We start from the raw sequence: 15,495 nt of genomic DNA on the forward strand, positions 1-15,495 counted from the left end.
GTAAAGGGCCAGCCCCCTCGGGGACAGTAGTACCCCCCCGACCCCCCACAGCCTGGACCCTAGATTATACCCCTCCTCCCCCCCAGCGCCGGCCGGGCTTCTTGCCACACGAAGGGCAGCTGGATCTGCCACCCGGCCCTTCCCGGAAACCCGGCGCTCCCCCAGCCCAGCCAGGCGCACGGATGGTACATCCCAGCCCGCCCAGGTGGTAGCGCCCGCGCGGGCCTACCGTAATTCCCCTACAGCCGGCGCCCCCAGCGGGCGCAGATCGACGGAGCCCGCCCGGCCCGGCGGCTTCGGGACCCCTCGCCCAGCGCGCCCCTTGGGGCTTTGGCAGTCTTGGCCCCAGCCCCAGCCACAAGGGAGGAAACCCCTGTCCCTAGGTGAGTCTCACTGGGAACCTGGGGTTCAGACAGGGCTGGAGTCTGGATGGGGGTGGGTCTGGGCGCTAAGACTCCCCCTAAAATTACTGGACGGACCTGGAGTAGAAAGTCCCACGCAATCCCAGGCCCGCGAGTGGGTATGGATGTGTGCCAGTGGCTCTACCTCCATTTACTTGAGTGTGGAATGGCCCAAGCGCCCGTCCCCGCCCCAGTGACTCTAGGGGAGAGTCGGCTCCGGGATACGGCTGTGAGGAGCCCTGCTGTGAGGTTTGTTGCCTGGAAAGAACTTGGCACGGGGTGGTTAGGAGGCTTCGGGGACCCTGCCCCATCTGAGCGTCCGAGAGTCGGTCCCAGGGAGAAAGTCCTCTCGAGGCCGGCAGGGGGCGCGATAGTCTGTGCCTCAGGCAGTGGAGGGGGGAGATGGGAGGGGAGAGGCGGAGCACGTTGGAACCCAGGAGAGGAGGCCCTGGGCCTTGATCAAAGGCGAGGAAATGGAGACGGGGGCCCTGGGTTCTCCATGTTCTCCAGTAACCTTCCCCAGGTTTGGGGAGTGGGGGCTCTAGACAAATTTTACTGTTCCTCCGCCCCTTGGCCAGGGTCCAGGCACACATTAGGACCCAGCAGCCACCCCTAGATAGAAAATTCTACAGAACTGGCCAGTGCCCCCTTTGCACAAGTGGCTAAGGGCAGAGGTAGGTGGGCCCTAGAAGCAGGTGTTTTGCAGGCCAGGCACACGTCCTCTCCCCCATTCCCTCCCAAGGAGGCTTCTATCTGGTGCTGGAGAAAGATGTGCCAGGAAAAGACGCTGTCTGCAATGCTGGGGTCCTGGCCTCCAGGGTCAGGCACATTTGTATAGGGACAGGGCAGGAGACATTCATGGACCACAGTGTCTCCCTGTCTCCCTAGCACTGGGTCCCAGCCGGACTGCTCCCTGGGAAGGAAGGGCCTTGCTGGTGTCTGGGGCCTGTGCAGTGGGACTGGCCTGTGGACAGCTTCTCTATATTCCTGCCATCTGCCCAGGACAGGGCTGTAGGACAGCCTCTGCCTCCAGGTGGGCCCCAGAACCCAAAGGACAAGGGGTGAGGCTCAGGCCCAGGGGAAGGGAGGAGCTGGGTGGGCCGGTGGGAAGGAGAGCAGCCTGGCAGAACTGGCCCGGCCCTGGCCGACCTGCCCACGCATGCAGCCTCCACCCCTGGATTTCCAAGGTGCCAGATGGGGCCTTGGGGCCCGTAGGCTCCCAGGGGAATTTAGCCCAGGTGGGAAGCCCTTGGGCAGGGGTGTCTCTCCGGCCAGGGAGCCCTAACTCCTGAGTCCAGGCCTGTTTGCTGCGGGCGGAGCATGGAGCTGGTCCCAGACCTTGCCCCAGACCTGCTGTCTCTCCTACACAGGGGGCTCCTTCTCTCACCACAAACTAGGAGGGGGCTCCAACCGTTGTGGGGGTGGGGATGCCCCCAGGCCTCTGCTTTTCAGGGGCTGGAGAGGTGGTGGTGGTGGGAATGCGAGGGGGACTCCTGCCTTGGAGACTCCATTATTCATCAGCCCCAGCCTCTGGTTTCTGGATATCAGTTTCAACAAGCTGGTCCTGACTCATGAGCTGGGGCTGGGCTGGGGAGGGGCGCCTTCTCCAGGGAGTCAGGGACCGGGACCTCTTGGGCCTGCTATAGCACGTGGACTATTTCAGCTCTGTCCCGTAGAGAGGAGGTGAGGACCAGGAAGCTGCTGAGGGCTCCTCCCTCTCCTGCTGCAGAGGCGGGGGCCTCCTTCCCTCCCTAACCCTGCAGGCGCCTTGACTCTGCTCTCTTGGCCCTGGGGCAGCAGGGCCCTGGCTTAGAGGACCCGAGCAGCAGCATAACTTAGAGATGGCCAGGGCCTGGTCACTCAGGTGACCCCCAGTGATCTGCCCTGGCCCAGCCCCGGTGGTCTCCATTTGATGCGACCTGGTTACCCCAGGCCAGTGGGATCCCTCTAAGCTGCTTTGGAATCTGCCCTGTTCCCAAGGGGGTGGACCTCAAGGCCCTGCTGCTCCAATCGCCACTTAGCCAGCCTTCATGTAACACATGCCACCCTGTGCCTAAGACATGGGCACTGGTCTGTTTCCCCACTTACCAGCTGGTGACTTTGGGGCAAGTCACTTAACCTTTCCGGGCCTCGGTTTCTTTGTCTGTTAAATGGGAATAGTAACAGTATCACCTCCTTCAGATCTTGGAGAAGAGTAAACAGGATTTGCCAGCACAGACTGGCACTTGGGAAGGCTCAGCTGTCAGCCTGTGGGATGACAGCAGGGGCAAGGGGCCTGAGTCAGACCACCAAAATTTGAGGTAGAAACTGACCTGCTCAGGTGAGCAGGTCCAAGGTCATGGATGCCAGGAGGAAGGAGAGAACTTGTGGTCAGTCAGTGGGGAAAGTTTTGTTGACCATTGGCAGCAGGAAGGAACATCCTGGCTGAGACCTCCCCTGCCCCAGTGGCCTTCTCTGGCATGAAGACCCTCCCTCTGCCTTTTTAAATCTAGTTATCATCTATTAATTGTCTACCCTGAGCACCTACTGTGTGCCAGGACTGTTCTAAGTGTTGAGGACGCAATGTGGGCCAACAGCCAAGGCCCCTGGCCTCTGGAGAGGTTATTCTAGCAGGAAGAGTGACAATGAGAAGTGAACAAAGAGGTAAAATAACTTCAGGTGGAAATACATGCTTAGGAGGAAAGAATTCAATTTAAGAGATTTGAGAGTGGAAGGTAAGGGACTATTTATTTTGAGAGGAGGATGAAGGCCTCCGTGGGGAGGTAGCATTTAGGTTGGGGCCCAGTGCCAGCCGTTGGAAGATCAGGGGCACACGGTGTTCCAGAGAGAACACAGACTTGCAGGCGCTGAGCTGGGTGAGTGGTAGGAGCAAGGAAGCCAGCATGATGAACCACCCTGGGGGACCTGCGTGGAGGCGAGGTAGGAGCCAGACCATGCTGGGATTTTATTCTAAGCCACTGGAGAATTTTCAGGGTGGTGAGGGTGACATGATCGGGTTTTAGTTTTTAAAAGAGCTGCTGTGGTGTGGACAGTGAATCACTCAGGCTCTGGGGGTAGGGAACCTCTTGGGCCCTAAGAAACTGCTGCCCTCCTCAGAATCATCTTCAGAGACCCCGCTGCCACCGCCCTCTTTCCCAGTGGAAGCAGATTGCAGAGTAGCTGTTTAAGGGATGGGTGGGCTGATGACAGCATGTTCCCCTCACTCAATGGGTACTGAGGAGTGTCCCAGGGAGGCCATTCCAGAATCTCTGAGTCAGAAGCCTGGGTTCCAGCCCTGCCTGTGGACGTTTTACGTCACTTTATCCCCCACACAATGAACAGGGATAATAGTGCCCACCCTCACCTCCCAGGAATGAGTGAGTGTAAAAGAGGTTTGACACCCTACAGTGGTGACCCCAGCACCACACCCCATCCTGGTGGGCGTCCCCTCGGGCTTCGATGAGCGCTCCCTGGCGGTGGGGCACGCAGATGCACCCAGCTGGAGCAGCAGGGACCTCAGGGAAAGCGGGGATTTCCTGACTGGTGTCACCCCACTCCTGGGGGTTCCCAAAGGACTACCCTCTCTGCCCTTTCGCCCAGCGCACCTGCCTTCCCCCTGCTGCCTCCCCCGTGGTCACCTGGCTCCTCGGCCTCCAGTACTGGCCTGGGCAGTGTGTGTGTGTGTGTGTGTGTGGGAGAGGGTCCCGGGCTCAGGCTCCGAGGGGGGGTCTCGGGGCTGTGGGGTGGTGCTCAATGACAATCAGGAGGACCTCTGAGCACCGGATGTATGGCTGAGCGGGAAAAGTTGAAGGTCACAACAGAGAGGGGTGTCCTCGGGCTGGAGAGAGAGCGAGATCCAAGGACCCGAGGTGGATGAGTCCCTGTCCTGGTCCCCCCTCTTCTGCCACCAGGGAGCTCCCCCAGTAGGAGTAGGTCCGGGGGTACACTCTGAGCGGGAAACCTTGGCGCCAGGGTGGGGCCTGGGGATCAACTCGGAGGCTCGGGACTGGCAGAGGCGGGGCCGGGACCAGCGGGCGGGCGGGGCGGGTGTTCTCGGCTCCCCCGCCCCCCCAGGGTCCCGGCTCTGGGCCTGGCGGGCGCGGCAGCACAATGGCAGGAAGCGGGGCTCCGCGCTTTGTCCGGCTGGCGGCGCAGACCGCCGCTTCCTCCGGCCGCCATGGGGACGGGCCCTGGCGTCTCCGGGCGCCGCGCGGCCTCCAGGCCTGGCCTCGGGATGCCCTCCCGGTACTCCGCGCCCTGCTGGGCCAGGGGTTGCACCCGCGACGCGAAAGGCCAGGTACGGGGCGGGGGCAACCAGGTGGGGATGGGGCACGCGGGGGCGAGCTCCCTGCTCAGCGCCCGGCACACCGCGGGGCCTGGGGCCCTGAGATGTTTACCCCACCCCGCCATCAAGGGGGCCAGGTGGTGGAGGTGGTCCACCCACCTACTAGGTCTTTTGTGTCTGAGGCTGCCTTAGGACCTCGGGACACACCTGTGGGTCCCAGGCCCTGCCCTTGGCTACCCCTCCCCCTTTCCTTCCTCTGCCCAGGCCCTGCTACACGCCTCCTACTCCTGCCTCCAGCCCTAGTTCTTGGGTGTGGGGAGGAAGCCACTTCTAGTGCCCCATCCCCATGGGAAGTGGCCTTGACCCTGCTCCCCAAAGGGCCCCTTCTGTATTTGTCAAGTTCTACTCCACTGGCTGCCTTTGGAGTGGCAGTGTGACCTGGCTGTACCATCTAGTGGGCTCTCCTTTCTTTGGGTCGAGTCCTGGGAACTTTGGTCTCTGGACTCTGCTGCCCCTCCCCCGCTATCCTTGGAGGGATGGCATGGTGGACAGCAAAAAGGGGGGCAGCGGGCACCTGGGTCTGAAAGAAGTTGAAATGGGCTACCCCGCTTTAGTGCTGGGGAGACTCCTGCCTCTGGAGGGGGCTGTCGGAGACCCTGTGGTTTGGCAATAGAGGTTGGAGAAGGGGTGGAGAAGCACACAGTGCAAGGGGACTCTGCCCACTTAGCCACAGCCTCCCAGTGGAGCTGCCATCTCTATATTGTATTGGTGTAAAAACAAGATTGTGGCCCAGAATCAGGTACTTGGGCTGGAAGGTTCCCAGAGACCCTCCACAGGACCCCTATAATCTAGCATGTCCTGCCATGTCACCCTCCACCCACTACGAGGCCAGGGCCTTGGTAACTGGTAGGTCTGCAGCCCTACCACCCAGTGCCAAGCCTGGCACCAGCAAATGAAACTGTCAGAGAAATCTTGAGAGGCCTGGGAGGGGTCAGAGGGGGTACCTGTGCCAAGTTCACTGCCAGGCTGGACTCAGAGGGCAAGAGGGCTACAGAGCTGGCAGACTGTGGGGCTCCTGGGAAGAAGGGCTGAAGTAGGGCAGGTGCCTTCCCCAGATTCATTGTCAAGAGAAGATGCTTGCAGCTGGGGGGGCGGGGGGTTGTCCAAGAATCTGCAGAGCCAGCCCCTCTGTCAGCAGTGCCCTGGGGCACTCAAGGTGGAGGCGGGCAGAGTCTAGGCTGAGGAGAGCAATTTTTACACTTTCTTTAAGTAGACAGAAACAGCTGCTCTGGTTGAAGGGAGGCCCCCACCCCTGCCTCAGGCCTGAGAACACCGTTGAAGACAACTTGAAAAGGGTGTGGAAAGAGGGGGGCGCCTGGCACTCAGGCTGCCATCGGGAATCTGGGTCATAATGTCCACAGCTGCCTGCCTGGGGCCTAGCCCCCCTAGAGCAAGTGGCCTCTTCAGTCTGACCCCGCCTGATGGAGGAGTGGAGAGACACAAGAGCCAAAACATCAAACTATGACTGATTTCCTCTTGTCTCCATAACCCCCACCTAACCCGAGGCCCTCCTCCCCCATTCCACTACCCCTTCTCAGCCCCCCAAGAGATGATGTGAATGTGGTGAAAATCTGGGATCTGGAGCTACACATGCTGGGTTTGATCCCAGCTGCACTGTCTGTGTGACCTTAGACAAGTTACTTAACCTCTCTGAGCTTCACTTTTTTCTTCTGTAAAATAGGGACCTTCCTGGGGTGAGGAGCCCTTAGGGCAACCCCAGGCACACGGGTGACCACATTATAAGTGGGGATCAGACCCTTTCGGCCTCCTCCTCCCTTCAGTCATGTTCTCTGCTGTGCAGGCCTTCCTCACCCTGCCTGTCATCTTGAAAATCTCTGATTGAGTTCTCCCCAGCCAAAAACTTCAGCAACCCTTCATTGCCCTAACTAAGAATCAAGTATTTATTGAGTGAATAGGACTGGAGATAGGGCAGTGAGTCGCTGTCCTTTCAGGCCTGCCAAAGTGTGGGGGGGGGACAGGTGAAATTCACAGATGTTAGATGGTGGAAAGTGCCAAAGAAAGAAAGGGGGCACAGGGGAGGGGAGCATGGAGGAGCTGAAACCTTGGAAGGAGAGAAGGTGACTTTGGAGTAAAGGCCTGCAAGAAGGGAGGGAGCTGGTCATTTCAGTATCTGGGGAAAAGCACTTCAGGCCAACAGACTAGCAGAGCCAAGGCTCAGTGGTATGCCAGAGAACAGCCCGCAGGCCAGTGCCGGGAGCAAAGGGAGCCAGGATGGAATGCAGGACAGGAGGCCCATGAGGTCACCATACTCAGAGTGACAGGGAAAGCCACTGTAGGGTTGTGAGTACCGTGTTGCCCCGCAAATAAGACCTGGCCGGATCATCAGCTCTAATGCATCTTTTGGAGCAAAAATTAATATAAGACCTGGTATTATTTTACTATAAGACCGGTCTTACAATATAATAAATATAATATAATATAATATAATATAATATAATATAATATAATATAATATAATATGTAAATAGAATATATAATATAATGAATATAATATATAAAATAAGACTGGGTCTTACATTAAGTTTTGCTCCAAAGGACGCATCGGAGCTGATGGTCCGGCCAGGCCCGATTTGCAGGACACACGGTTCGAACCGTATGTGTGCTTCCTGTCTGAAGAGAGTCCACTCTGGTGTCAAAGACAACAGACTGGAGGCAAGGGTGGAAGCCGGAGACAGGAAATCCCCGCTGGGGCCAAGGGGCAGTGCTGGGCTGGAGAGTGTGGCCAGGTTGAGCTACAGATATTAAAGGTGGAGCCAACAGAATTTTCAGACTGACTGGATGGGGGTGTAACAGAAAGATCAAAGCTGACCCCAAGGCTTTTGGCCTAATGTAATTGTTTCCCTGAGGCTGCTGCCGAAACAAATTAACACCAACTGGGTGGCTTTAGAGGGGGCTGAAGTTTATTGTCTCCCAGTTCTGGAGGCCAGAAGTCTGAGCTCCAAGTGTCTGCAGGGCTGTGCTCCCTCTGAAGGCTCTGTGGGAGGAGCCTTCCTGCCTCTCCCAGCTTTTGGTGGCCCGTTGGCGTTGGCGTTCCTTGGCTTGTAGATGCGTCACTCCAGTCATGGCTGCCTCTGTCGTCATATGGTTTTCTCCCTGTGTCTCCATGTCCCTGTCTCTTGTCTTATTCGGACACTAGTCATATGACAGCGCCACACTCTACACTCGATGATCACAGACTCCAGTGTGGCCTCATCTTAACTAATGACATCTGCTCTGACCCGATTTCCAAATAAGGTCACATTCTCAGGTGCTGGGACGTAGGACTTCACCTGTCTTTGAGGGACACAATTCAATCCATAACACCACATGACTAGAAGGCATTGGATTAATTGCAGTGGACGGAGCCACATAGAGAAGTCAGGAGCTTGTGTGCAGACGTTTTAAGTTTGAGATGCTTGTTAGAATTGGGAGAATGGAGGACAGTCCAGCACCCTGCGTGAGGTCCTGGAGATTGGGAGTCCTCAGCATGGGGAAGGTGTTTCATGTCATGAGACTGGCTGAGTCCCCAGAGGGTGGAGGTAGAGAAAAGTGAGAAGGGCTCCACAGCTGGGGTGGGAGGTGACGGAGAACCTGCGGAACATGGGTCATGGGGACCGAGGAAGAAACGGTTTCAAAGAGACCACCAGAGTCAAATACTGGGTCCTGTGAGAGGGGATGAATGGACTTAAAAACATGGGGGTCATTGGGGACCTAGAAGAGTGAGTTTGGTGTGATGGAGAGGGGGCAAAAACTTAATGGGAGAGGGTGTAAGAGAGACTGGGAGAATCAGAAACTCTCCAGGTCAAGCATCGTAGTAATAATTGATTTAGGCCAAAGTCTTGAACGAATGCTAAAGCCCCCGAGTGTGACATTGCTGGGAACAGGATATCTCAGCATCACCCCACAGATGACTTATTCATTGCAAAGAGGAAAAGGGACTTTACAAAGGACAGCAAGGTCCCCCCAATGATCTGGCGTGGTGGGCGTACTGAGGACAATCAGTTGTCACGTGTCCCTGCCCAAATGCTCAGCCTAAAACTGCCCGAGGTCCTTCCTCCAGATAAATCCACTTGGAGGGGATTTCTGCCAGACCACTGGCTTGGACACTTCAGAAATCTCCATGTCATGAAAGACCATAGAAGGAAAAAAAGAAAAAGTATTGGGTAATTTATTCTTAAAGGAATAAATAGATACAACCAAATGCATGTGTGCAAACTGGTTGGATCCTGTATGGATGGGGAAAGAAATCTATAAAGGACATTATTTAGACAATCGGGAAAATGCAGACGTGACCCTAGGTGGACTGTATATCAGTTTCCAGGGTGTGACATCTGTACTGGGTTTTGTAGGCGGACACTCATGGCTCCTAGACAATACCATAATTTTTGCACCGGGGAGATGGGTAATGAAAAAAGGGCCGAGAAAGCCAGGGTAGCCAAATGTGAACGATTGGGGAGCTGTAAGAGTGTGTGACTATCATTGCACTAGTCATAACTTTCTGTAGGTTTGAAATATTTTTAAAGAAAAGGTCAGGAAAGATAAGAATGACAGGAGAGAACTGGGAAGTGGTGAGTGTGGGGACCTGTTTTCTGGAGTTCGGCTGTAAAAGGAAGGAGAGGTAGCTGGTGATGGAGCGATGACGTGTTGGTGTGACGGTGGGAGTGATCCAGTGGAGAGGCACAAAGGCGGAGCGGTGTCCCCCACCTTGCTGGAGGGGTGTGGATCTGGGAAGGCTGGCCTCGGGTCGGAGCAGGGCCAAGCCCCTCCACCTGGCAGGTGGGTGATGTGGTGGGAGCTCAGGGACCGTCATCTTCTGATGTCTCTCATTTCCCTAGAAAATTTCTGTAGGAAGCAGAATCGGCAGGGCAGTGTTAGGGGTGAGCTGCGGGAGGCTGGGGTACGGAGAAGATGGGAAAGACACCCGTGGTGATAGGGGAGAGCGTAGGACTGGGCGAAATGGTAGATCTGGGACCATGTCACCAAGCAGCTGCATGGGCACCTTCCCATCCTTCGCCACACAGGTATGCCACCACGCCGAGTGCCAGCAGCTGCACCGCCGCGGACCCCTCAACCTCTGCGAGGCCTGTGACAGCAAGTTCCACAGCGCCATGCATTATGATGGGCACGTCCGCTTTGACCTGCCCCCCCAAGGTGAGCACGGGGTGTGGGGGGGTGTCCGGCCTGGTCCCTAGAGTTCCCAGGGTAGCTCCAGACTCCTTGTCTGGGGGCACAGTGTCTCGGTAACTGCTGGAACCGTGACAGGGCCATCAGAAGGACAAGAGTCGACTGTAAATGATGAAACCCAAGTACGTTTCAGTCCCTTTTGTTCCACAAGTTTTTTAACCAGAGAAAAGGCTGGGGACTGTGCCCCGACTCCAGAGCGGGCCTGTCCACCAGGTGCAGGGTCTGCGCCTCCCACAGTGGCCCTGCCCCGGGACCAGGGCCAGCAGGGAGACAGCCCCTTTATTCGTGTCCTCAGGGCAGGGGACTTCTGGGCAGGAGTAGAGGCAGTGGGGGTGGGAGTGGGGTAGGAGTGGACAGGTCAGAGGAACTTGTAGCAGGAAACAAGAAACCCCTCCTGCTGAATGGAGACCTGGCCCAGGCCCACCGCCAACTGGCTGTGCTAGGGCGGCTTACAGACAACCGGGCCTGGCGAGAAATGCCAACCCTTTGTCTCCTTTCTTAGCTGGTCAGAAGCACAAAAGGACTCTCCCTCTCTGCCAGGGCCCCCTGGAACTTTGGGTATGGTCATAGGTGGGGGAGGGGAGGCTTGAGAGAAAGAGCCATGGACTTTGGTCCCTTCGTGCAACAGTTCCAGAGGCTGGCTTCCTTATTCCTCGTGGAAGGGGAAACTGAGGCCGCAAGTGCACTTACATCAGGAGCGGGGCATTACTAGCAGTGTCAGCTCCGAGCTCTTGTGTCTTTTTGAGTCTGGGGGTAAATAGATGATAAGCAATGACTGAGCCCCTCTCCTCACAGAACCAAGGGCCCTAGCTAACCAAAGGGGAGGGGGGACCCCAGGATGGGTAGCAGGCACTCGTCCCTCTAGAGCTGACCATGTTGGAAGGCCAGGGAGGGAGCAGGCACAACCCCACTCCCACTTTACTCCAAAGGTTCCGTCCTGGCCCGGAACGTGTCCACTCGGTCATGCCCCCCACGCACCAGCCCTGCAGTGGACTTGGAGGAGGAGGAGGAAAGCTCTATGGATGGCAAAGGGTAGGTGAGGGGTAGGTGGGCAGAGCAGACACCTGAGGGGTCCCAAGGCTGGGTCTCAGATCAGAGATCCAGGGACCAGAGGCTTCAGAAGGACTGACTGGAGACCTCTCCCTGTGTCTGTGGCTGTCTTGTTCTTGGAAAAGGCCACCTAGCCTGGGCCAGCCTCCCTGGCTTCTGGGATCGGAAGCCACCTGACTAGGTACCATTGGGTGTGACTCCTGTATTGGCCACCAGAGGGCGCACAGCCCCTCGTGGGCCCTGGCCTGCCTGAGGGCAGGCATCTGAGTTATCTTCTCAACTGGGGTGAGTGTGGGGCGGGCAGCCAGCCAGGACTCACTCACATCCCACTGTGGTGAGGACCCACCACACCTCCAACCTCTACCCTCCCTGGCTACCCTGCAGAGACCGGAAAAGCACAGGCCTGAAACTCTCCAAGAAGAAAGCCAGGAGAAGACACACAGATGTAAGGAGCCCCCAGGCTGGCAGAGGGGATCGGACAGCCTCTGCCCCTCCCGGGCCCTTTCCTTTCCATCCCCAAGGCTGGGCCTGTCTGCTCTGAACTCGAGGACCAGACATGGGGCCTGGTGTGTCCCTCCGTGTCCACCCTGCCCTGCAGCCCAGCCTGGCTAGTTTTAGGGTTCTCCAGGAGCTCCTCCCTCAGGCAGGAGGGACTCTGGGGGTCTCCCGGGGACAGAGGTGGGCTGGGGAGTTCCTGCATTCACATCCTGCTGGGGTTCCCATCCTGGACCCTGGGGTGTGGAGGGTGGGGGACAAGGGGTGCAGAAGCTGAGACCCATGTCCTCTCAGGACCCAAGCAAGGAGTGCTTCACCCTAAAATTTGACCTGAATGTGGATATTGAGACCGAGATCGTACCAGCCATGAAGAAGAAGTCACTGGGGTAGGGCTTGGTGGGCCCGAGTGCAGAAGTGGGTTGGGGGCGGGTTCGGCCTTCTGCATATATGACTGTGTGTGTGGTGGCCTATGAGCGTGTCCCCCACCTGTGGGCAGACCCACACACGTGGTGCTCACACCAGTGGAAGGAAACATGTCAGAGCCTGTGCACCTAGTTATGTGTTCCAACCCTGGACACATGGCCCTGTCCCTGGGTGTGGCAGAGCCTAGGACAGTGTCAGCCCTACTGTGCAGATGTAAATGCGAAGGGCATGGGCATGGTGGCTTGTGTGTAGACATGTGCAGGAGTGTGTACATCTCTGTGGACAGGTGTGTGTGTGAGCACATACCTGTGTGTGATTCCGTGGGTGTCTCCCTTTTCCACTGGGAAGGCGGGATGGAGCTGGGATTGTAGATAGGATGGGGTTTCGTGTGACTGCTCCCCAACAGACACATCTCCTGTCCTGGGGCAGGGAGGTTCTGTTGCCCATATTTGAAAGGAAGGGCATCGCACTGGGCAAAGTGGATATCTACCTGGACCAGTCCAACACGCCCCTGTCCCTCACCTTCGAAGCCTACAGGTTTGGTGGCCACTACCTGCGGGTCAAAGGTGAGCAGCTGGCTGGGCAGGCCGGGCCTTCTGGAGTAGGTGCTTCTTTCCAGGCTCAGGTTCCTACTGGCCATGGCCCTGAGCAGGCTCATTACCATACAGGTGTCTTTGGTGTCTGGGAGGTGGTGGCAGTGCTGGCAGGGTGGGGCTTCGGGAGAGAGCAGCTAGGCCTTGGTTTGGGTTGTTGGGGGAGAAGAGGACTGGGGCGCCCTTTTACACTGGTCCTGGTGTTGAGGACCTCTCCTTGCCCCCTAACACCACCCCAGCCAAGCCGGGGGATGAGGGGAAGGTGGAGCAGGGAGTGAAGGACTCCAAGTCCCTGAGTCTGCCAATCCTGCGGCCAGCTGGGACCGGGCCCCCTGCCCTGGAGCGTGTGGACCCCCAGAGTCGCCGTGAGAGCCTGGACATCCTGGTGAGAAGGAGGGGCTGTGTCAGGGCTGGGGATCCGAAGGGATCTCAGAGGGGCGGTCAGCTGGGCCCTCATTGTTCCCTCTTGGCGCTTTGATCTCCCCTTCTGGAAAACGGAGCTGGCTCTGAGAAAAGGGGGCCCTCTCTGGATTTAACTGTACCCCAAGGTGATGGGTCTTGTCTCCGAGAATCTGCTAGTGCCCAGGGAGTGAGTGTGTGTGTGTGTGTGTATGTGTGTGTGTGTCTAAGCAGATGTTGTGTGGGGAGTGAGACTGTGTGTCACTGGCTGTGAGCATGAGTGTGTTGGGGATCCACTGGGAGCTGTGCTTCTAAGTGATTCTGAGTGTGTGTGTGTGTGTGTGACTGTGTTTCTCCCCACCTGCTTTGTGCTTGGGGCTGGGCGGTGGCCTGGGTGTATCTGTGTCTGGATCTCCTAGCCCCCAGAGCACGTGTGGTTCTCAGGAGAGGTGGCCTCCCAGGGCAGGCTGCAGAGACCCTCTCGTCCCGTGGGGTGGGGCTGTGGGGGCGAGGGTGAGCCTGGCCTTGACTACCCCTCCCTGGCCAGGCCCCCGGCCGCCGCCGGAAGAACATGTCCGAGTTCCTGGGGGAGGCAAGCATCCCCGGGCAGGAGGCCCCCACGCCTTCCAGTTGCTCTCTGCCCAGCAGCAGCAGTGGCGGCAGCGACAGCTGGAAGAACCGGGCGGCCAGTCGCTTCAGCGGCTTCTTCAGCTCAGGCCCCAGCACCAGTGCCTTTGGCCGGGTATGTGGCCCCATGAGCCCTGGGGCAGGGCAGCTGGCTGGCCCTGACCCCTGACCCTGCCCCTGGTCTCCTTCCAGGAGGTGGACAAGATGGAGCAGCTGGAGGGCAAGCTGCATGCCTACGGCCTCTTCGGGCTGCCCAGGCTGCCCCGGAGGCTACGCTTCGACCAAGACTCATGGGAAGAGGACGGGGAGGAGGAAGAGGAGGAGGGGGACGCCTGCCTGCGGCTGGAGGACAGCTGGCGGGAGCTCATTGATGGGCATGAGGTGGGTGCCACCCGCAGCCCTCCCCTTCCTCCTCCTTGGGGAAAAAAGGACATTATCTTCTCACTTGATCGGCCCCTTCTGAGGACCCCGTGGCAGGAAGTTCCACAGGACAGCCCTGCCAGGCTACTGTCATCATTAATCCACATTGGGGAAACTGAGGCAAGGTGAAAATGCAGTGCCCAGAACTTGGGGGACCTCATCTCCACTGGGAAAGAAGGTTACATGCAAGGTTGCTCACCCTTCCCCTTCCTGGCCATCCCTGCGCACTCTGGGCTCCTAGCCGACCCCCGCCCTTCCCGCAGAAGCTGACCCGGAGGCAGTGCCACCAGCAGGAAGCGGTGTGGGAGCTGCTGCACACAGAGGCCTCCTACATTAAGAAACTGCGGGTGATCACTAACGTGAGTGTGGGGCCACACTGGCCTGGAGCCACCCCATCTGCCCCCCATGGCGTCCTTGGGGTGCCTCAGCACAGTTGGGGCTTTTGCAGAAGGAACAGGTGCTAGGCAACAGAGAGGGGAAGCAAAGTGAGAGGAGGGCCACAGCGGGAGGAGGGGACTCCCAGGGCCCAAGCACCTGGGAGGGGGTTTCTGGCAGGTTTGGCAGGTTGAGCTGAATCAACACAGGCCTTATCCTTTCTCTATATCAAGGACTATTCCTGAGCACCTGCTGTGTGCCAGGTGCCCAGCAGCCCACAGCCTAGAGTGGAGATAGAGTGGGTAGGCACTGGAGGGGGTGGGGGACTTTGACCTGGGGGGAGAACCTGTCCTGGGCTTGGGAGTTCAAAAATGGCACCCTCTGAGCTGAAACAGGCTGAGCCAGGGCAGAGGTGCATTAGTGTTTCAGACTTGGCTGTAGGCTTCCCTCCAGGTGGGGCCTGGGCAGGGCCATCCCCAGGTGGGCCATAGGGGCTGGACCTTTTCTCAAAGGATGAACCTTTCTGTCCCAGTGTGCCTCAGGGCCTCCGGGGAGGGTTAGGGGGTAGAGGAGAGCCTAAGAATCTGGGTGTGGCGTCGGGACTGTGGACCCCCCCCCCCCGCCCCCCAGCTACAGCGCTCCCCCTATCACCACAGCTGTTCCTGTGCTGCCTCCTGAACCTGCAAGAATCGGGGCTGCTCTGTGAGGTGCGGCGGGGGTCGGTACTGGAGAGGCCTGGACCTGGCCGAGGGGTGGGGGGGATAAAGGAGGGGCTTAAGCTAGGGAGGAGGCGGTTGGGGCGGGGCTGGAAGAAGGCGCCTGGCTTCAGGGGGCGGGGATAGAGGCGGGGTTGAAGAGCGCGAGGACGGATAGGGGCGGGGTTGAGCTCACCTCCCGCCCCGCAGGTGGAAGCCGAGCGCCTGTTCAGCAACATCCCGGAGATCGCCCGGCTGCACCGCGGGCTGTGGAGCAGTGTGATGGCGCCGGTGCTAGAGAAGGCGCGGCGCACGCGGGCGCTGCTGCAGCCTGCGGACTTCCTCAAAGGCTTCAAGATGGTACGGGCTGGGCCGCACACTGGCAGGGACAGGGAGGCAGGGCTCGGGAGCTGATCCCATCTGCTCGTCACTCCAGCTGCCCCGCAGGACACCTAGTGGTCAGAGGCAAGGAATTCCAAGTCGGTCGCCCGCGTTTGAACACCACCTGG

General features: G+C 58.4%; 1 protein-coding gene across 8 annotated transcripts in view; it reads left to right on the forward strand.

Moving 5' to 3' along the window:
- The window catches only part of PLEKHG5 (pleckstrin homology and RhoGEF domain containing G5), a 45,144-nt gene that overhangs the window by 25,221 nt on the left and 4,428 nt on the right, over nucleotides 1-15,495 (forward strand). For 4 of the 8 annotated variants that reach the window (XM_074334160.1, XM_074334159.1, XM_074334158.1 and 1 more), the window contains exons 3-13: nucleotides 9,747-9,876; nucleotides 10,839-10,941; nucleotides 11,344-11,404; nucleotides 11,749-11,840; nucleotides 12,307-12,443; nucleotides 12,710-12,855; nucleotides 13,417-13,611; nucleotides 13,689-13,877; nucleotides 14,180-14,275; nucleotides 14,948-14,998; nucleotides 15,197-15,346. In XM_074334160.1, the coding sequence (XP_074190261.1) occupies nucleotides 9,747-9,876; nucleotides 10,839-10,941; nucleotides 11,344-11,404; nucleotides 11,749-11,840; nucleotides 12,307-12,443; nucleotides 12,710-12,855; nucleotides 13,417-13,611; nucleotides 13,689-13,877; nucleotides 14,180-14,275; nucleotides 14,948-14,998; nucleotides 15,197-15,346 (1,350 nt within the window). Of the gene's footprint in view, nucleotides 1-4,433; nucleotides 4,678-9,746; nucleotides 9,877-10,838; nucleotides 10,942-11,343; nucleotides 11,405-11,748; nucleotides 11,841-12,306; nucleotides 12,444-12,709; nucleotides 12,856-13,416; nucleotides 13,612-13,688; nucleotides 13,878-14,179; nucleotides 14,276-14,947; nucleotides 14,999-15,196; nucleotides 15,347-15,495 lie in introns of those variants that run through there. The other 4 variants (XM_074334165.1, XM_074334163.1, XM_074334161.1 and 1 more) reach the window with 4 other exon arrangements.

Source organism: Rhinolophus sinicus, linkage group LG06, assembly GCF_036562045.2.
Source record: "Rhinolophus sinicus isolate RSC01 linkage group LG06, ASM3656204v1, whole genome shotgun sequence".
Lineage (NCBI taxonomy): Eukaryota > Metazoa > Chordata > Mammalia > Chiroptera > Rhinolophidae > Rhinolophus > Rhinolophus sinicus.